The sequence below is a fragment of the Ranitomeya imitator genome, chromosome 2 (genome assembly GCF_032444005.1).
Source record: "Ranitomeya imitator isolate aRanImi1 chromosome 2, aRanImi1.pri, whole genome shotgun sequence".
NCBI classification, from domain to species: domain Eukaryota; kingdom Metazoa; phylum Chordata; class Amphibia; order Anura; family Dendrobatidae; genus Ranitomeya; species Ranitomeya imitator.
The window spans coordinates 504334164-504356612 of NC_091283.1; the positions used below are offsets into that span (position 1 = coordinate 504334164).

The 22449-nt window shown below is 46.3% G+C and overlaps 1 protein-coding gene and 1 long non-coding RNA gene across 2 annotated transcripts; one reads left to right on the plus strand and one right to left on the minus strand.

The window, feature by feature from the left end:
* Positions 1-257: 257 nt before the first annotated feature.
* CDC6 (cell division cycle 6) lies at positions 258-15615 on the minus strand. The gene is made up of 12 exons (XM_069751624.1): positions 15497-15615; positions 7072-7245; positions 6451-6720; positions 5930-6129; positions 5563-5735; positions 5111-5217; positions 4865-5004; positions 3704-3804; positions 3509-3573; positions 3051-3262; positions 2805-2945; positions 258-870 (listed from the first exon to the last, which is right to left on the minus strand). The coding sequence occupies exons 2-12, from the start codon at positions 7241-7243 to the stop codon at positions 784-786; spliced, it is 1668 nt and encodes a 555-aa protein (XP_069607725.1). The 5' UTR covers positions 7244-7245; positions 15497-15615; the 3' UTR covers positions 258-783.
* A 66-nt stretch (positions 15616-15681) lies between these two features.
* On the plus strand, positions 15682-20845 carry LOC138664699 (uncharacterized). Its single transcript, XR_011318378.1, has 2 exons — positions 15682-15746; positions 20626-20845. It is a non-coding gene; the product is annotated as an uncharacterized lncRNA (long non-coding RNA).
* Positions 20846-22449: the final 1604 nt, after the last annotated feature.

Here is a 22449-nt window from a genome sequence, read left to right on the forward strand (position 1 = left end):
CAGTGATATCTAGAATGTGGTATTTTAGAGTTCCCTTTATTTTTTGAGCAGTGTACATATATAGCTATTGTTCCTTAAAAGCATCGTCTCCAAAGAAGAGTAACCCCCCACAATATTGTGCTATATGGTGAAGCACATCTGGGGTTTGGATAAAGCGTCACATGACAGTGGTAAAAATCTGGGGACTTTCAAAATTGCATTACTAATCAAATGTTTGGATGGATGAAGTAGCAGCGTTTAAGGCAAACAAGACACTTACATTTTTAAAAGTTTATTAAAAAACACGTAATCTCTGATCATATGCAGACTATCTGTAAAACCAGAACGTACCCCATAGATACTAAACATCCATTAACATCTGTCACGTAATGCGGCAAAACCATAAGAGAACAGTATTTCCATATCAATTAAAAATGTATACACATGTCTACAAGTCATGCCACAGTTTAATAAGAAATAAAAACTATAAAAAGAACAGTGCCTTTCTTGTTTACTGGCAGTGTCTGGTAGTACAGCACAATCACAATTCATTTCCGCTCAAGATGAGAAAGGAGCTGCTTCTGTTGAGGTTCTTTAATCCAATCTCATACTAACAATATAAAAGTCGGTGAAATAAAGTTTTAAAAGAACGGCAAATTTAATAACCCTTCGATACGTCAGTATTGTGTAAGCAGCTACGACATGTGGTTCTCTTTTGAACATTTTTTAAATAAATATGAGGAATCTAAAATAATTTTCAAAATTTACAGAGTACATTAAACTGAGAAAAAATTGTTTTTTTTTTTAGATCCCAGCATGTAGGATATTTCCAATTAAAACCTTGTCCTTGAATGCGTGCTCTATGTCTCGCTCCTCAATCTTTAAAGATACCTGAAAAATTAAAAATATAGGTTTTAATCAAAGTAAAAAAGTCTGTACAATTCTCAGAAGAGATCATTTTACATACAAAAGTACTTTGTGGAAATTACACAACCACCGTTTATTAAAGAAAGAACAGGATTAGAAAAACACGACCTTCCTCTTCCTTTTTCCCATCCCCTCAATACTGGTGTCATATTGGTTTAATTTAAGATTCTTCTCTAGATCTTCCTAAATTGTTGCTCAACATATATAAATTGATTATATCATTTGTGTACGTTTATATACACATGTTTTGATAATTGCTACTTACAATATCTTTATTACATGTTGTAATATAGCTTTACACAAGAAAAATAAAAAGATTTTGAAAAGAAAAACAGGACTGTTTATTTTTAAATACTGTGTCAATCCTGTCTGTGAGTGGTCCTTGTTTTGGAGTTAAGCACGATTAACCCCTTAAAGACCAGGGGTATTTCCATTATTTGTTCCTCTTCTTCCCAGACCCATACTTTTTTTTTTATTTTTCTGTCAATACGGCCATATGAGGGCTTGTTTTTTTATGGGACGAGTTTTTACTTTTGAATGACACCATTGGTTTTACCATATGGTGTACTGAAAAGCGGGAAGAAAATTCTCAGTGCAGCAAAATGCAAAAAACTGACCTGCCATTATGATTCTCCAGGTCATTAAGAGTTTTTTTTTTTTTTATTTAAGTGGCAAAAAATCCAAAGTTTGCATAAAAAACAAAACAAAAAAAAATTGCAATTTTTCGAGACCCGTAGCATCTATTTTTCGTGATCTGGATGAGAGCTTCTTTTGTGCGCGCCAAGCTGACCTTTTTATTGATATTTTGGGATAGATATGATGTTTTGATTGCCCGTTATTGCAATGTTGCAGCAATAAAAAAAACAACTTAATTCTGGCATTTACCAGTAGTTTTTCCTCATTGTGCAATTTACCGATTGGATTACGGTAATTATTTTTATATCTTGATAGATTGAGCGTTTCTGAACGGGGCGATACCAAATATGTGGGTTTTCTTTATTTGTTTCATTTTGAATGGGGCAAATGGTGGGTGATTTGAGCTTTTTTTTGCTTCAATAGTCTCCATGGGAGATCGCTTATGTTACACAAAGTAACAAAAATGCTTATAGAAGTTCGGCAATGACAACCACACAGGGGTCTCCTGCAGACACCGGGTTGTCATGCCAACTCATCTGCGCCCCGCGATCATGTGACGGGGAGCTGATGGGCAGAGCTTAGATGCGCATCCAGTTTGCGTGAGTTAAATGCTGCTATCAGAGATTGACAGTCATTTAACTACTTAACCACACTTTCCAGCTGTCATGTGCTGGTAAAGGTGCAGGCTCAGTCCACATCAAAGAGGGGTAAGCGAACTATGACGAATATATGTCATAGGTCGTTAAGGGGTTAAAAGCGGAGCACCATCTGCCGCAGAAATGTTATTTACTTGCAAATATAGTGGTAATCAGGTACGTTTTATTCATGTTTTACTGTATTAATCTAACAGATAGTCCAGGGCGAAAAGGAAATTCTACCTGCAGCCGCTCTCTTCCAGTCATCGTGGCTGTGCAGGGAGCCATTAGTGTCAAGGCTCAATACATAATGTGTGTGCTATAATTCTTCACCCTGCACCATAACTGCACATACTGTCACAGGCTGTGACACGGTCAGTGTGCTGGGGAGTGATTACAGAGCATTGACTGTATAGCAGGTGGAAAGGAGCAGCTGCAAAGAGAATAAAACTTTAAAAACTTAATGTTCTCTCTGAGTAACTGCTACATTCATGCAGCCAAACACAAATAAAATACTATATTACCACTATATCTGTAGGAAACAAGAAAAAAATAATAATTTTCTCCCTGCTGTGCTGCACAGTACCACGTCTGAGCAGGTATAGTACTGTTTTCAGAAATACTTACTTTTGTGAGGCGGGCTTCTTTCGCTCTCTTGAGACCCAAAATCCCTCTAGCTTCCAGAAGCTGACACAGGGACAGGCATTCTGACTGGCCAACCATTGCCATCTGCTGTTTTCGACACACCTTGCTGTAAGTCTCATAAAGCTGCAAAACAAAAATGTAGTCCAGATAAGTACAAAATGGTAGTATTGGAGAATTATTACACAAAAAAAAAAAAATAGTATTTTGACTGCTCTGCCGTAGACTGACCTTTCCCATGGTCACCTCCTTGATTTTACTCTGTTGTGTGAGCAGCAGGAGCGAACACACTACAAGTTTCTGCTGCAATGGAAAGGTCTCCTCCCCTCCACTGCCGGCTGACATTTTGTCACCATACACGTCCGATATGACCCGAGAAATGTGTGGTAGACTGACTTTCTTTGGCACAAGTGTAGATGTTGTTTCTTTACCCGGGGAAGCACCTACAAAGCAATAAAAAAGTTGTTCAAGAAAAAAACGTTAATCAAATGCACAAGAGACGAAAGGAATAAACTCTCTCTGCAGGATCATTTAACATACACCATTTTTACAGCTACAGCCTTGCAATTGACTAGTATGTCACAAAAAGAACAAGATGAGGAACGGGACAGGATACACGTAACTGTCAATCCGATCCAGTTACCATACTGAACACCACCAGGAAATTACAAAGATAACCATCTACTTACATTCAGATCGTGGCCTCAGGACCGTCTGGCTCCTCACATCCGATTCCACTATTTCTACAGCTCGTCTGCAAATGGGAAATACAGAGATGTAAACACATGTAAGCTCATGCATTAGAGATTTCACTTCTAGGATTTGCTCATACTGCAAAACTAAAAAAAAACAAAAAAAAAAAAAACGAACAAGTGTCAATTTACCTGCAGATGTCCAAAGCTTTCCGAGCATCGCCAGAAACAGCAGATACTTTTCTGGCACAAAACTGAATGGCAGCATTATCCAGAACTGGGTCACCCGAGACCTGCGTAATAGAGGAAGAATATTCCATAGCTAAGTCACTTTCAGATTAGAAAATGTGAAGGAGATTATACAAGTTGATTATTTGTTTCTAGGATGTATCAGGTCTGTAACTAGCTGGGAAAAGGCTTAACAGCGGGATAAGACATACGGTACTTTTAATTCCATGGTCAGACCCAGAACTTTGATAGTGTCCTGTCTTAGTAACCCCTTGTCCTATTATGTACAATTGTGCTACCTTGTAGACCTTATAGTAGTGGCTTTTTAGCAGCTCAACTACCCTCTCATATCTTAACTTTGCCAAAGTCACATCATGTGCAACAAGTGGAATCTGACGTGAACATGGGAAAGACGAAAAATGCTTAGCAAAAGTCTAAACGTATTACAGTGCAGTAAATAAGGCACAGTTCTAATCTCCTCACTATATAAAAGTGTGTAGGAGTAGTGTAAAGACTAAGTATTAGATTACCAGTAACGAGGGTAACCATACTATGCATAATCATGCCAGAAATATTGCAATCTACATATCAAGCTTAGGTCTCAGGGTCATATTAGTGTTCTGTGCCAAAAACAGAACCAAACCCAATCAGGGGTGGAAAGTATTCATGAAGGATTATGGCCCAATTTTCAGAACAAGACAAACAGTCATGTTAATAAAACCACAACCTGTAAATTATTTAAATTTTTTTTTTTTCCACAGGACAAGAATAACAATCAGTAATACAATAAGAATAATGTATAGATATTGATATTGCTAGATATAAATAGGTTACAGTAGTAGAAAACCAAAATGTTAAAAGTCTATGTGCAGAAACTAGGCTGACGGATACCAAGGCATTTGTCGTCTATATAGAAGGTCCTCTTAGATGAATAGTTTACTCATCCTGATAAAACATATTTACAGTAAAAGATCCAGACAAGTGTTACCTCACCTGGAAACCGTATGAGAAACCAGACCCTATCGTAGAATGGGGAGCCTGCAACCAATTGGCCCAAAGTATGTGGAACTTTCCAGGGCGATTGTACAGCCAACCAATAACACATTTCCCTTTACATTTGCTTACCTGTGTAAGTCTATCCTGTAGAATTGTGGCTATTTGATCTTTTGTATAAGGAGAAAAATTCAGTAGTTGTGGCTTACACCGCGGCCGTGCCTGTAGTCTAGGCAGAATGCGGTCAGTCAAGTCCAAGGCATTTGCAATTCCTGGAAAAGAATAGAAATGGTGAATCTCCAGACTTTAAGGGAGGGAGGGGGTGACTGCTCATAAACAAGCTGTATACCACATAGTCTCACGCATTAAAATGCTTACCTATAAGTACAACTCTAGAGTCAGTCAGCCAGGGCCACTCAAACACAGTGTATAGTACTTCGTGTCCCCTGCTGTCCAACTGATCCATCTCATCCAACACCAGAAGGCTACAAATGCAGGAAAAAGTGATCAGAAACCATGTATGGGCACATAATATATCGGCTACAGTGACAACTAGCCTATTGCCTAAACCAAGGGGTTGTCCAGGATTAGAAAATCCAAATACAGAGCGCTATATCAGGTTGTGTCTCAGCTCCACTCACTAATGGAGCTGTATAACAGCACACGGTCTGTTGAAAGGCATTGTGCGGTTTCTGGAAGAAAACAGCATCGATTTATTAATAATAGAGAACCCCTTTAACCAAACTAAAATCAGCAGCGCTTGGGAATGAGGCGGCCAAGAAACCAAAAAGCAGCTGGAATTACCAGCTGGCCAATATAAGAATACGTACATCATCGGTGCTTTGGATGTAACCAGCTTCTCTAGCTGCCTGACTATATCTTTTCCTGGAAGAGAAGACTTTCCATTTGCACAGATCTCTTCTGCTATAGTAGGGAAGATAGCCTGGGAGCTGCGGAGCGACATGCAGTTGATATAAACAGTCTTGCAGTTCTTCAGAATCTCCTGAAACACAAGTAATGAAGAATCAATATACACATATCCAGATACAGGTTACTGGCCACATTTGCACTTTCTTTCCTACCCAGTGTTTTACCCATCATCTAATAACATTCTTTAGAAAGATGCATTAAAAAACACAAACAAAAACACATTGACAAAACTTTCAGCAGCGAATGATAAAACACGTTAGTCCGAACCTTGTTCTCCTGCAGCAGCTTGTTTAGGCAGGCAGTCTTGCCAGTCCCTGGAGCACCGGAGATGTAGAGGCTGCCAGGCTTTCCTGAAGATACATGGGACTTCAAGAAGGACAGTAAGGTTGATGTTTCCTTCTCACGTGCCAGCAGACGATCGGGCACAGTCGTGTTAAGGGCACACTTGGCCTGCTGGTAACATGATGCTGTAAAAGTGAAAAACAGAAACCAAGAACATTAATTAATACCCGAAGAAGTTTGCAGTAATGAAGCCTTTGATCCCCAGGACTGAATAGGCATAAAGTGAAAGAGGCTGTTCTCCTAATTGCTACCTGTGGAGGCAGAGGGCAACGTGTACGTTTACATGAACTTGAGATAATCTAAGCACTGATGAGCGATTCTGAATACCACTAACATGATCAATTGGCTTAACAAGAGTATGAAAGCAAACTGCTAAGGAACGGAATACATTATATACCTCTGCAGACTGAAATTATAATTGTTTATTAGGATTAAAAGCTTCTCACCTTCCTGTTTGAACAGACAGGTACCCACACTCTTCCTCTCATGCCGCCCCAGTTGAGAGGAGCTGGAAGGGGTTTCTTGACCTCTTTTCTGAGGAGATGAAGCAAAGTCTTCTCGCTTCTTTGTGGGAGACAAAGGGGCTGCAGCAGCGTGGTTCTCATCAAAAATAAGACGCCTCCCTTTGGCTGGACTGAGAGGTCCATTCTCCTTACAGCTTTGTTTGGGTGGGGAGCATCGAAGAGACTGAGGGATGTTACAAAGATTATCGTCACCTAAAAGATAGGAAATAAAAGTGTAAGATGCTGAGCTGGAAAGTAACACATCAGAGTCTCCCAAACTCCAGTCCTTACGGGCCCCAAACACATCATGTTTACATGCTTTCCTTAGTGTTGTACAGGTGACGGAATTATCATCATGGCATGACAAATCACAACAGGTTTTGCACCTGAGCAATACTAAGGAAATCCTGAAACATGATCTGTTGGGTGACCATGAGGACAAGGTTTGGGAAACATTGATTTACACCAACTGGAGCAAACCTAGAACTCCCACAAGCTAGGAGCGGTAGCGTCCCTGGTTAGAGACCATTGATCTACGCCATTGGCAAAAACAGAGCTTCTTACCAAGCCTCTTCCGTGGGCTGAGAGGTAACTCCTTGGACACAGGTGACCGTGGCACAGTAGCTATCGTGTCTGACTTGCCACGTACATGCAGCCGTGCTTTGGCTTGAACTTTGGCAGTTTTCGTCTTTGGGAATTGAATGGAGCTTTGAGACTGGGAGCGTGTGCTCGGCATTTCTATAGAAAAACAAAAATACACTTCATAAATATATAAAATACATCTATATTTTTTTTCACAATCAGATTATTAGTGTTTCATCGAGACAGACAGGAGACATTAGATAATGTGGTTCAATAACAGCCGGCAGGGCACATGTTGCCAGTGTACACTGCTCATCAGTGGTGCTCTGTATTTAACAGTACAATCTCCAGGCCGCGCTTCTGTAATGAGCCCAGTCCTCCCATTAACAAGCTTCTGGGAAGCTCCCGATTAAGTCATCAACAGGGAGCAGTTATAGCTTAATGAAAGACAGTGAGGGCAGCTCGTAGGTTAACAAATGTAATCAGTATGGAGCTGAAAAACAGGCGGCGTGGCTTAACCCTTTCAGCGACAACTGGGATTATCATCTTCCTCCTAAACAGACAATGCTTTTTTCGAGAATATGTATTAACTAGGAGCTTTGGAAAATGAACAAAATAAATGAGACTGTGCAAGCAAAGTAAGGAGGATTGTCATTAATAAAACTGACTGTGTATTAGCAGTCACGAGGATGTGCAATAGCCAAAAAGCGCTCATTGCCCGAATTACATTTTTCTATTTTTCTTTTGATAGGGTCATCATAAGGCAGAAGTGGCAATAGGTGTTTCAGCAATATTGGATGCTACCTTAGTATCTTCTCAAAATGAAAACATGCCAACAACATGACATTTCACAGTTTGAAGGTCTAAATGAAACGTGACAACACCCCCCCCCCCCCCCCAAAAAAAAAAAAAAAAAAAAATAGAGACCCACACCCTAAAAAACAACCTAAATACATCACTGTGGTCACAGACCTGACAAGGGACAGAAGATTCTTACCTTTCCTCTCCTCGTAGATTAATCTCCACCAGAGGAGCCTATAATAGAGCACACAGGAATGCTTGGCCGAACATCATAGAGTGTGGGAAAGTAGAGAAAACTACATATCAAAGCAACGTGTGTGGGGGTCTCAGTGTACATGCCCACGATCAGGAACTGCTGCGGGTTGGACGCTGTGTATTTATGCAGCATCAATCCCGCAGTGACCAGATGTTACAGCATAGTGGATGGGATTTGTAGACATCACAAGTCCACTATGCGTACAGACGCCTGCGGATCACCCGCGAACGATGACATGCGGTGCGTCTCTCCAGACCGCAGCATGTCTATTTATCTTGTGGAGACGCTAGTTCAGTGAAGTGAACACATACAGGTTTACCTGCGCTCAATAGAAGGCAGTGCTTTGGACGCAGTGAACATGCGCTGCTAGTTCCGGATCATGGGAACCCGGCCTTATAGGTTGTCATACATATTAGAATTAAGTAAAGAAAGATCATGGTCATTTTTGACCATAAACTGATGGCCGAACTCAAAATCCTTAAAAACATAATTGGGTATGTTGCATTTTTTCGGCGATTGATCATCTCTAGCTGCATTATTGGCTAAAAAACAAAAACCAATAATGGCCAATGCAGTTGATATATCGCTCATCTGACCCCTCATCTAATAGTTTCTGGTGGTGATCTTAGATCTACTATAAATTTCAAATATATTTTTATTGCCCTCACTTCACATTGGACACAATCATTGATTGTCACAAAAAAAAAAAAAATTTGTCGATTGAAGCGGTTTTCAAAGGCTGACCACAAACAATCGGCGATAAACCTTCCCATCCTATACTAGGTCATCACTAAGAGTCCAAAGATAGAGCCGGGTCATTACAAATATGCATTTACACCGGATAACATTTAATGGCCCATTTAGAACGACCAGAATCCTATCTGTACAGGCTGATTGTTAAATGATCGCTCTCCGCTCAGAATACAGTTATCGACAGCACACGTCTTGTTTATAGAGGACGATGTGCTGCAGATAGTGGATATTAATGCTGACATGAATGATTTAATCACATGAGGAATGAGTGGTGTGCCCGTTCTGTGGCTGATTACCAGAATGTTTATGCAAAAACGAGTATTCCGATGAACGATTGTGCACAGTAACCCACAGTGTTAGGTCGGTGCCGTTATACTGATTAAAAAATCCGCCTTGTGGTTGTTGTGTAATCTTTATTTGTAGTTTTGAGTTAATGATATGCCCGTGTCCCGGGGCGGCCTGTGGGGGGTCTTCATGTGGTGCTCTGATTAGGTATTAATCATTAGGACTTCTGAAAGATGACTGATCCCTCACTGACCTGCCCCCTAGTTTACATAATGAATATAAAACAGTGTTGGCTTTGAAAAAAAAAAAAAAATTGACTTCGGCAAAATAATGCTGATAGATACTATAGCACAAGCAGCGCCATTTAGTTGCAGGGGGGAAAAAAATTGGCTGCAATAAAATGGCACAGTGGCAGCAGCTATCGGCAAGCAATAGATGCTACTGCGCAGGCGCTGCCTCCACTTTGCTGAGTTTTTTTTTTTTTTTTCAAAGCCAACAATATGAATTATGTAAAATAGGGGGCAAGCCACTGAGGTCATTTAAGCCCATACAGATGAATGGAGACCCATGTGTGCGGGAAGACTATAACATGGTCGGGTATAAATTCAAGGAATAGGGGCATTATGCTCAGGTGCTCAGGAAGGATATAATGGAACTAGAGAGAGTACAAAGGAGGGCAACAAAATTAATAAAGGGGATGGGAGAACTACAATACCCAGATAGATTAGCGAAATTAGGATTATTTAGTCTAGAAAAAAGACGACTGAGGGGCGATCTAATAACCATGTATAAGTATATAAGGGGACAATACAAATATCTCGCTGAGGATCTGTTTATACCAAGGAAGGTGACGGGCACAAGGGGGCATTCTTTGCGTCTGGAGGAGAGAAGGTTTTTCCACCAACATAGAAGAGGATTCTTTACTGTTAGGGCAGTGAGAATCTGGAATTGCTTGCCTGAGGAGGTGGTGATGGCGAACTCAGTCGAGGGGTTCAAGAGAGGCCTGGATGTCTTCCTGGAGCAGAACAATATTGTATCATACAATTATTAGGTTCTGTAGAAGGACGTAGATCTGGGGATTTATTATGATGGAATATAGGCTGAACTGGATGGACAAATGTCTTTTTTCGGCCTTACTAACTATGTTACTATTATATGGACTTTTGGAGGCATTCCCCTATGAATATAGACACCCGTGGACTGATGTATTCCCCACTATGAGGGAAGGAACCATGTTTGGGAGAGATCGTTCTTTTGTATACCTAGGCATTCAATTTCTGATTGGTTATGTTATCTTGCTTTGCTAAAAATACGACCATTGCAATTGTGTGAGTAACCGATAAAGACGCTGAATGGTAAATATAATTGTTTTTGGTGGTATGTACATGCTGTGAATAACAGCTGTACTTAATAGTCTCCACTATGCTATATAGAGAAAGCGCTCTGTGGGAGCGTTTTTTAGTATGATTATTGTGTTTTTTCATTTGGTTTTTGTTTGGTGTAATTAGGGTCCTTGAGACTTCTTACTGAGACATATTAAAAATTAGGTTTTAAACTTACAGTTCTACCTTGCTCTATACATTATTCATCTGATTGGTGGAATACTTATTTTTTCTAAGGTCATACAGATGAATACCTGATCAGAGCCCCACATGAAGACCCCCACAGGCCGCCCCCGAGCACAGGCATATCATTAACTCAAAACTGAAAATAAAGATTAACAACTACAAGACAGATTTCATCAACCCAGGTATCATTGTGATCACTACAACGGCGCCGACCTGACACTGTCTGTAGGTTACTGGGCACAATCCTGCTGACAGCTTCCCTTTAATCCACCTGAAAACTCACCTATATAAATATATCATGCACAAATGGCAAATTAATGTACACAGACCATTAACAGCGGCACTCAGCCATTAATCCGGAGCATCAGGTGCTGAGTGCCGCCATATGATGCCTACATGCTACACCGCAGGAACCTCGGAAATAAGGTATGGAAGTCTTTTATTTTCCGCATTCCATGTGAATATGCAGAGAACCCCCAGCTGATACAGGGGGCTTGTATGTGGGGGATCAGCTGATCCCTATGCAGAGAGCCCCCCCCCCCAGCTGATACAGGGGGCTTGTACGTGGGGGATCAGCTGATCCCTATGCAGAGAACCCCCCAGCTGATACAGGAGGCTGGTATGTGGGGGGGATCAGCTGATCCCTATGCAGAGAACCCCCCCCCCCCCAGCTGATACAGGGGGCTTGTACGTGGGGGATCAGCTGATCCCTATGCAGAGAACCCCCCCCCCAGCTGATACAGGAGGCTTGTACGTGGGGGATAAGCTGATCCCTATGCAGAGAACCCCCCCCAGCTGATACAGGGGGCTTGCATGTGGGGGATCAGCTGATCCCTATGCAGAGAATCCCCCAGCTGATCCCTATGCAGAGAACCCCCCCAGCTGATACAGGGGGCTTGTATGTGGGGGATCAGCTGATCCCTATGCAGAGAACCCCCCAGCTGATACAGGAGGCTTGTATGTGGGGGATCAGCTGATCCCTATGCAGAGAACCCCCCAGCTGATACAGGAGGCTTGTATGTGGAGGATCAGCTGATCCCTATGCAGAGAACCCCCCAGCTGATACAGGAGGCTTGTACGTGGGGGATCAGCTGATCCCTATGCAGAGAACCCCCCAGCTGATACAGGAGGCTGGTATGTGGGGGGATCAGCTGATCCCTATGCAGAGAAACCCCCCCCCCCAGCTGATACAGGGGGCTTGTACGTGGGGGATCAGCTGATCCCTATGCAGAGAACCCCCCCAGCTGATACAGGGGGCTTGTATGTGGGGGATCAGCTGATCCCTATGCAGAGAAACCCCCTCCCCCCAGCTGATACAGGGGGCTTGTACGTGGGGGATCAGCTGATCCCTATGCAGAGAACCCCCCCAGCTGATAGAGGGGGCTTGTATGTGGGGGATCAGCTGATCCCTATGCAGAGAACCCCCCAGCTGATCCCTATGCAGAGAACCCCCCCAGCTGAAACAGGGGGCTTGTATGTGGGAGATCAGCTGATCCCTATGCAGAGAACCCCCCAGCTGATACAGGAGGCTTGTATGTGGGGGGGATCAGCTGATCCCTATGCAGAGAACCCCCCCCCCCCAGCTGATACAGGGGGCTTGTACGTGGGGGATAAGCTGATCCCTATGCAGAGAAACCCCCCCCCCAGCTGATACAGGGGGCTTGTATGTGGGGGATCAGCTGATCCCTATGCAGAGAACCCCCCAGCTGATACAGGAGGCTTGTATGTGGGGGATCAGCTGATCCCTATGCAGAGAACCCCCCAGCTGATACAGGAGGCTTGTATGTGGAGGATCAGCTGATCCCTATGCAGAGAACCCCCCAGCTGATACAGGAGGCTTGTACGTGGGGGATCAGCTGATCCCTATGCAGAGAACCCCCCAGCTGATACAGGAGGCTGGTATGTGGGGGGATCAGCTGATCCCTATGCAGAGAAACCCCCCCCCCCAGCTGATACAGGGGGCTTGTACGTGGGGGATCAGCTGATCCCTATGCAGAGAACCCCCCCAGCTGATACAGGGGGCTTGTATGTGGGGGATCAGCTGATCCCTATGCAGAGAAACCCCCTCCCCCCAGCTGATACAGGGGGCTTGTACGTGGGGGATCAGCTGATCCCTATGCAGAGAACCCCCCCAGCTGATAGAGGGGGCTTGTATGTGGGGGATCAGCTGATCCCTATGCAGAGAACCCCCCAGCTGATACAGGAGGCTTGTATGTGGGGGGGATCAGCTGATCCCTATGCAGAGAACCCCCAGCTGATACAGGAGGCTTGTATGTGGGGGATCAGCTGATCCCTATGCAGAGAACCCCCCCAGCTGATACAGGAGGCTTGTATGTGGGGGATCAGCTGATCCCTATGCAGAGAACCCCCCCAGCTGATACAGGAGGCTTGTATGTGGGGGATCAGCTGATCCCTATGCAGAGAACCCCCCCAGCTGATACAGGAGGCTTGTATGTGGGTGATCAGCTGATCCCTATGCAGAGAACCCCCCAGCTGATACAGGAGGCTTGTATGTAGGGGATCAGCTGATCCCTATGCAGAGAACCCCCCCAGCTGATACAGGGGGCTTGTATGTGGGGGATCAGCTGATCCCTATGCAGAGAACCCCCCAGCTGATACAGGAGGCTTGTATGTGGGGGATCAGCTGATCCCTATGCAGAGAACCCCCCCCCAGCTGATACAGGAGGCTTGTAAGTGGGTGATCAGCTGATCCCTATGCAGAGAACCCCCCAGCTGAAACAGGAGGCTTGTATGTAGGGGATCAGCTGATCCCTATGCAGAGAACCCCCCCAGCTGATACAGGGGGCTTGTATGTGGGGGATCAGCTGATCCCTATGCAGAGAACCCCCCCAGCTGATACAGGAGGCTTGTATGTGGGGGATCAGCTGATCCCTATGCAGAGAACCCCCCCAGCTGATACAGGAGGCTTGTATGTGGGGGATCAGCTGATCCCTATGCAGAGAACCCCCCCAGCTGATACAGGAGGCTTGTATGTGGGTGATCAGCTGATCCCTATGCAGAGAACCCCCCAGCTGATACAGGAGGCTTGTATGTAGGGGATCAGCTGATCCCTATGCAGAGAACCCCCCCAGCTGATACAGGGGGCTTGTATGTGGGGGATCAGCTGATCCCTATGCAGAGAACCCCCCAGCTGATACAGGAGGCTTGTATGTGGGGGATCAGCTGATCCCTATGCAGAGAACCCCCCCCCCAGCTGATACAGGAGGCTTGTATGTGGGTGATCAGCTGATCCCTATGCAGAGAACCCCCCAGCTGAAACAGGAGGCTTGTATGTAGGGGATCAGCTGATCCCTATGCAGAGAACCCCCCCAGCTGATACAGGGGGCTTGTATGTGGGGGATCAGCTGATCCCTATGCAGAGAACCCCCCAGCTGATACAGGAGGCTTGTATGTGGGGGATCAGCTGATCCCTATGCAGAGAACCCCCCCCCCAGCTGATACAGGAGGCTTGTATGTGGGTGATCAGCTGATCCCTATGCAGAGAACCCCCCAGCTGAAACAGGAGGCTTGTATGTAGGGGATCAGCTGATCCCTATGCAGAGAACCCCCCCAGCTGATACAGGGGGCTTGTATGTGGGGGATCAGCTGATCCCTATGCAGAGAACCCCCCCAGCTGATACAGGAGGCTTGTATGTGGGGGATCAGCTGATCCCTATGCAGAGAACCCCCCCAGCTGATACAGGAGGCTTGTATGTGGGGGATCAGCTGATCCCTATGCAGAGAACCCCCCCAGCTGATACAGGAGGCTTGTATGTGGGTGATCAGCTGATCCCTATGCAGAGAACCCCCCAGCTGATACAGGAGGCTTGTATGTAGGGGATCAGCTGATCCCTATGCAGAGAACCCCCCCAGCTGATACAGGGGGCTTGTATGTGGGGGATCAGCTGATCCCTATGCAGAGAACCCCCCAGCTGATACAGGAGGCTTGTATGTGGGGGATCAGCTGATCCCTATGCAGAGAACCCCCCCCCCAGCTGATACAGGAGGCTTGTATGTGGGTGATCAGCTGATCCCTATGCAGAGAACCCCCCAGCTGAAACAGGAGGCTTGTATGTAGGGGATCAGCTGATCCCTATGCAGAGAACCCCCCCAGCTGATACAGGGGGCTTGTATGTGGGGGATCAGCTGATCCCTATGCAGAGAACCCCCCAGCTGATACAGGAGGCTTGTATGTGGGGGATCAGCTGATCCCTATGCAGAGAACCCCCCCCCCAGCTGATACAGGAGGCTTGTATGTGGGTGATCAGCTGATCCCTATGCAGAGAACCCCCCCAGCTGATACAGGGGGCTTGTATGTGGAGGATCAGCTGATCCCTATGCAGAGAACCCCCCCAGCTGATACAGGAGGCTTGTATGTGGGGGATCAGCTGATCCCTATGCAGAGAACCCCCCAGCTGATACAGGAGGCTTGTATGTGGGGGATCAGCTGATCCCTAGCAGGAGGGGGCCAGCAGCTCCCTGTACAATGGGCGGCACTGCTGCGAGTTGGTCGCTGCTACTTTTCCTATGTGCGCACAGTGGATAATATAAAGGCGGATATACTCTTTACACTAATGGCGTATGCTACTGTAGCATTGCTACACGAATGGACAATGCGCGGTAACACAATGAGATTACATACATAGAATAGCTGCATTATGTTGGGTAGAGCTCCGCTTGTGAGAACCATATATCACCACAGAACACGCTGCTACAGAGAGAGATCTAATCGCTAAATACTTACTGTAAGGAGGGAGGCAACACAAGCAGTGCGGGACTGAAGACCTCACGACACAGCCACCCCGAGCGCCAGCTGCACACTGACTTCTGCGCGCCAAACTCTACAACCAGGTCACAGCGCGCGCTCGGAATCTCGCGCCACTCTCTTCCATTGGTAGAAACTAGGAGGACCTGTGGTGACGTCATGTCCATGTGACCAGACGAGGCAGGAAGTGAGTTCTCGGGTGGGAGACGGCGACGTGTATGAGAAGAAGGTGGGAAAAATGGCTGCTCTAGTGATTGGTAATAATGAGGGTAGAGAGTGTGAGATAGATGGGACATAGGGGGTCTGCGTGAGACAGAGGGGGCACAAAAAGGGACGGGGTCTGCGAGAGACGAGGGTGCACGATGGGGGAGGTCTCGGGAGATGAGGGGAGACGAAGGGGCACGACGGGGGAGTTGTGCAGGAGACAATGGGGGAGGTCTGTGGGAGACGAAGGGGCACGATGGGGGAGGTCTGCGGGAGACGAGGGGGCACGATGGGGGAGTTGTGCGGGAGACGAGGGGGCACGATGGGGGAGTTGTGCGGGAGACGAGGGGGCACGATGGGGGAGGTCTGGGGGAGTTGTACGGGAGACGAAGGGGCACGACGGGGGAGTTGTTCGGGAGACGATGGGGGAGGTCTGCGGGAGATGAGGGGGCACGATGAGGGAGTTGTACGGGAGACGAAGGGGCACGATGGGGGAGGTCTGTGAGAGAGGAAGGGGCACGATGGGGGAGGTCTGCGGGAGACGGGGCACGATGGGGGAGGTCTGCGGGAGACGAGGGGGCACGATGAGGGAGTTGTACGGGAGACGATGGGGGAGGTCTGCGGGAGACGAAGGGGCACGATGGGGGAGTTGTGCGGGAGAAGAAGGGGCACGATGGGGGAGTTGTGCGGGAGAAGAAGGGGCACGATGGGGGAGTTGTGCGGGAGAAGGGGCACGATGGGGGAGTTGTGCGGGAGACGAAGGGGCACGATGGGGGAGGTCTGCGGGAGACGAAGGGGCAGGATGGGGGAGTTGTGCGGGAGAAGAAGGGGCACGATGGGGGAGGTCTGCGGGAGACGAAGGGGCAGGATGGGGGAGTTGTGCGGGAGACGAAGGGGCACGATGGGGGAGTTGTGCGGGAGACGAAGGGGCACGATGGGGGAGTTGTGCCGGAGACGAAGGGGCACGATGGGGGAGTTGTGCGGAAGACGAGGGGGCACGATGGGGGAGTTGTGCGGTAGACGAGGGGGCACGATGGGGGAGTTGTGCGGTAGACGAGGGGGCACGATGGGGGAGTTGTGCGGTAGACGAGGGGGCACGATGGGGGAGTTGTGCGGTAGACGAGGGGGCACGATGGGGGAGTTGTGCGGTAGACGAGGGGGCACGATGGGGGAGTTGTGCGGTAGACGAGGGGGCACGATGGGGGAGTTGTGCGGTAGACGAGGGGGCACGATGGGGGAGTTGTGCGGTAGACGAGGGGGCACGATGGGGGAGTTGTGCGGTAGACGAGGGGGCACGATGGGGGAGTTGTGCGGTAGACGAGGGGGCACGATGGGGGAGTTGTGCGGTAGACGAGGGGGCACGATGGGGGAGTTGTGCGGTAGACGAGGGGGCACGATGGGGGAGTTGTGCGGTAGACGAGGGGGCACGATGGGGGAGTTGTGCGGTAGACGAGGGGGCACGATGGGGGAGTTGTGCTGGAGACACGGGGGGCACGATTGGGGAATTGTGCGGGACGATGGGGCACATGGGGAGGTCTGCGGGAGACGAGGCACGATGGGGGGAGTTGTGCAGGAGATGAGGGGGCACGATGGGGGAGTTGTACGGGAGACGATGGGGGAGATTTGCGGGAAATGGGGAACGAGGGTGGTGGTCTACAGGTCTTATAGAGACGGGGCATGAGGGGGAATCTTCAGGAGACAGAGGGGGCACGCGTGTGAGATAAAGGGGTGTCTTGAAGGAAACCGCAGCCCACCAAATATGAAGATGAAGTGGATCCTTTTTTGAATGAGGACATGTAATGTTTCAACTTCAGTTGGTCCTTCTTGAGCAAAATATAACAGTGTATGGCCCAATATGTAAAGCACAAGATACATAATGTGTGATCAGATTACCATAAAACTACAGAATGGTGAATAAACCTAGATGAATGGATCCCCCCCCCCATACACATAGTGACAATATAATAGAATAGACCCGGTGTCTAGTATGACGTAATGTGCATGTGTGAGATGACTGTTCTGCAGTTGCTAATAATGTTCCTCTACCACCTGCGCACAGAGGCATCCAGACGATGGCCTAATGCAATCCATGGAACAGAGGACCTGCAGTCATATGACTAGCCGCTTATTATGTGTCTTGTAGTCATGGAAACTTCTATTAGTGCGGATTGCGGCAAAATAAAGTTAACTTTTCAAGGTCAGATATAAGTACTGAACACTTTAAGGGTAAAGTAATTAAGATAAAGGGGTTGTCTGAAGTTCCAATCTGGGCATAATTGCAAAGTGCTTGTAAAAACCAATTTACCTCTGGTGAAAAATGCTCTGCCTAAGAACAGAAAGATTTTTAATTTTATACTGCCACCATGAAGTCTCAAGACGGGCTGGGTAAGGAGCATGCACCACTATCATGTGTCGCCTTTGCTCACTGCATCCTGAAGGTGACTGGCTGCGACTGGCCTCAGCCCCCCTTCAAGTTGCCTTTGCTACTTGCGTAGGAGAAGATATACAGGTCCTTCTCAAAAAATTAGCATATAGTGCTAAATTTCATTATTTACCATAATGTAATGATTACAATTAAACTTTCATATATTATAGATTCATTATCCACCAACTGAAATTTGTCAGGTCTTTTATTGTTTTAATACTGATGATTTTGGCATACAACTCCTGATAACCCAAAAAACCTGTCTCAATAAATTAGCATATCAAGAAAAGGTTCTCTAAACGACCTATTACCCTAATCTTCTGAATCAACTAATTAACTCTAAACACATGCAAAAGATACCTGAGGCTTTTATAAACTCCCTGCCTGGTTCATTACTCAAAACCCCCATCATGGGTAAGACTAGCGACCTGACAGATGTCAAGAAGGCCATCATTGACACCCTCAAGCAAGAGGGTAAGACCCAGAAAGAAATTTCTCAACAAATAGGCTGTTCCCAGAGTGCTGTATCAAGGCACCTCAATGGTAAGTCTGTTGGAAGGAAACAATGTGGCAGAAAACGCTGTACAATGAGAAGAGGAGACCGGACCCTGAGGAAGATTGTGGAGAAGGACCGATTCCAGACCTTGGGGAACCTGAGGAAGCAGTGGACTGAGTCTGGTGTGGAAACATCCAGAGCCACCGTGCACAGGCGTGTGCAGGAAATGGGCTACAGGTGCCGCATTCCCCAGGTAAAGCCACTTTTGAACCATAAACAGCGGCAGAGGCGCCTGACCTGGGCTACAGAGAAGCAGCATTGGACTGTTGCTAAGTGGTCCCAAGTACTTTTTTCTGATGAAAGCAAATTTTGCATGTCATTCGGAAATCAAGGTGCCAGAGTCTGGAGGAAGACTGGGGAGAAGGAAATGCCAAAATGCCTGAAGTCCAGTGTCAAGTACCCACAGTCAGTGATGGTGTGGGGTGCCATGTCAGCTGCTGCTGTTGGTCCACTGTGTTTCATCAAGGGCAGGGTCAATGCAGCTAGCTATCAGGAGATTTTGGAGCACTTCATGCTTCCATCGGCTGAAATGCTTTATGGAGATGAAGATTTCATTTTTCAGCACGACCTGGCACCTGCTCACAGTGCCAAAACCACTGGTAAATGGTTTACTGACCATGGTATTACTGTGCTCAATTGGCCTGCCAACTCTCCTGACCTGAACCCCATAGAGAATCTGTGGGATATTGTGAAGAGAAAGTTGAGACGCAAGACCCAACACTCTAGATGAGCTTAAGGCCGCTATTGAAGCATCCTGGGCCTCCATAACATCTCAGCAGTGTCACAGGCTGATTGCCTCCATGCCACGCCGCATTGAAGCAGTCATTTCTGCCAAAGGATTCCCGACCAAGTATTGAGTGCATAACTGAACATTATTATTTGTTGGTTTTTTTGTTTGTTATTAAAAAACACTTTTATTTGATTGGATGGGTGAAATATGCTAATTTATTGAGACAGGTTTTTTGGGTTATCAGGAGTTGTATGCCAAAATCATCAGTATTAAAACAATAAAAGACCTGACAAATTTCAGTTGGTGGATAATGAATCTATAATATATGAAAGTTTAATTGTAATCATTACATTATGGTAAATAATGAAATTTAACACTATATGCTAATTTTTTGAGAAGGACCTGTAGTTCTATAGTTCGGACTAGCAGCTCAACCATTCTGCCGGTCAAAACTGTTAATCTTTAGGAACTCATCTCACAGCAAGCACGGAGCCGTGCAATCCTTAAGGAGTATTCCCATCTTAAGTTCCTGTCCCAATATGTACTAGGTGATGAATAAAGAATCCACTTGATCTTCATAATTCTTGGGAGTGCTGCATTTCCTGTTTTGGTTACCTCCTATCTCACACAGCCTGTGCTCCTTCTAGCGCCCTCATTACCTTTTACCAGTGCCACAATCGTTTCCAGCTATTTTTCTTAAGGCACCCGTACACATTTGACTAATGCCGAGCAAACCCATTGATGGGTTTGACCATCGGTCAAATGTGTATGGAAGCACCAGTCAACCTGTGGGTGAGATGTCGATTACGCATGTCCAATTTCGGACTGCTGATTGCATTGTCTCTGGGATAGACTGCCGTCACCGGCTTCCTCATAGAGAACACTGGCTAAAGCATCATTTGGCCAACAACCATCTAATGTGTATGGCTGGCTTTAGGGTATGCACACAGTGGAGGGTTTTTTTTTGAGGCAATCAAAATTGACATGTTTTTCCAGCAGAAATCGTTCCTTCTTTGGCTAGTTTGTTTTAATTATATACCAATTTTAATTGCACAATGCCTAGGGTGGAGCCGATTCTTTTTTCCCACCAATTCAGGTTTAAAAAAAAACACCTGATGGAAAAAAGATGCTCAAAACAGTATGATAGGAATAGTCTTTCAAATCTTTTTTTTTTTTTTTTTTTTTTTTTTTAGCGGACCCATGCACATCTGTTTTCAACTCTGAAAAACATACTTCATTCAAGAGACCCATTTGCATTTAAATTTGACACTTGCGGATTGGACGATGTGATAACCTAGTGAAGCTGTGATTGGCTACTCATGGGTGAAGAGGGTTTATTGTTCTCCTGATTTCCCTAAGCCAATGAGATTGTTCTACTGATGCTTTCTACTAATAAAATGTCATGTGATTGTTTATTATCATTTATATTTGTACTAGAAATAGGCCTTATGCTATTGCATTGGGAGTGCGGTGAAATGAACATCCCGCTGGTGCTCAGCCAATGAGCGACGCGGGATTCAAATTCCCCGCCGGCTGAGCCAATGAGCGGTGCCGCTCTGCTTTGGTGGGGGATTCAAATCCCATGCGGCGCCACTCATTGGCTCAGCCGGTGCGACAGGGGATTTGAATCCCGCTCAGCCGCTGTGCTGCGTGGCTTGGCGGGGGATATGAATCCCGGCCTCCATATCGGAATACCCATATAACTTGGGTGTTCCACTATGGCAGTCGGCGTAGTTCTGATGCGAGCAGCCGGGAGATGAGCAGCTGGCATCGCTCATCTCCCGGCTGCGTCGCCGCTGACCTCCCTGCGGCGGTAGATGAGCGGCTAGCGCCACTGATCTAACCGATGGGCAATTATATATTAGATATAACTTCTTGGTACAGCACCGTGGAATCAATGGTGCTTTAAAAATAAATATTAAATTGTCGCAGCAACAGAGGGCAGATGTTTATTTCTGGAGTACAGAAATTATGGATTTCCGTTTAGGCACTCAGCTTTTAATGTGTAAATGCCATGTATTAGCATTAGTCTAATGTAGGGGTGGGCAATTAACTTTCCCAAGGGGCCACATGAGACAGTGACTCTTGTGGAGGGCCTAACCAATAGGCTGAAAATAATTCTGATCATTATTATTAACACATAATTATCTTATATGAATTGTATCACTTAATATTGAGCAAAATTAAGTATTTCGACATCCTTTTCTAGGCTGTAAGAGCCCGCACACAGCCCCCTTCATGTGCCGCAAAAGCCCGTACAGCCCCCTTCATATACCATAAGCGCCCCCACAGCCCTGCCCATGATCAGCAGAACCCCATAGCCTTATCTCGTCCAGCAGGAGAACCCCACACAGCCTCTGTATGTCCAGCACGAGACCCCCACACAGCCTCTGTATGTCCGGCATGAGAACTCCCATACACGTAGAAAAAAAAACCACCACATACTCTCCTTTCTCCCACTGTTCTCTCCAATGCACGGACTCTCCGCATTGCTCAGCTGATGCGATAAAATGATGTCATCGTGTCAGCTGTCTCACACGCTGATTGGTGGGCAGTGTCCCCTCCTCCACAAATTTATTCACCGCTGCCTGTACCCCAAGGATGCAGATAGCAGTAACAGTGGGCAGCAGCAGACAGGCTGGGGAGGGCATAGTGTGACCCGTGTGCCAAGGCCACTGATTTCAGCCCCTTGGCTGTCATGGCCCAGGACTAATGTATTGTGTGTATTACAATATGTTCCAACAATGGGACAAAACATTTGCATATGAAAAGTGGATGTGTAAGCTGATTCTTCAAACAAAAACTGGTAATTTTGGGTAATGTGCCCCCAGCCCTTGGAAGCTAGCTGTGGGCACTCGGCTATAATGTTCTCGTAGTTCAATCTTATATATGAAATGAATATGTACCACTTTCCATCCTACAGGAATATGCTGTACAATCGTCTGGTTTCTCATATTTTCCCTGTTCAGTGCCAAATAACTGTGTCAATACCCCTGGTCGTTGTCTTCATCTATTAT

Bases quoted from the DNA above. Each gene is read 5' to 3' on its own strand.
- CDC6 (XM_069751624.1), bottom strand. From the start codon at position 7,243: ATGCCGAGCACACGCTCCCAGTCTCAAAGCTCCATTCAATTCCCAAAG. The intron at 5,736-5,929 runs GTTCGGACTAAC...CTTGTGTTTCAG, and splicing joins AGCTGCTGCAGGAGAACAAG to GAGATTCTGAAGAACTGCAA. The intron at 5,005-5,110 runs GTAAGCATTTTA...ATTCTTTTCCAG, and splicing joins CTCTAGAGTTGTACTTATAG to GAATTGCAAATGCCTTGGAC.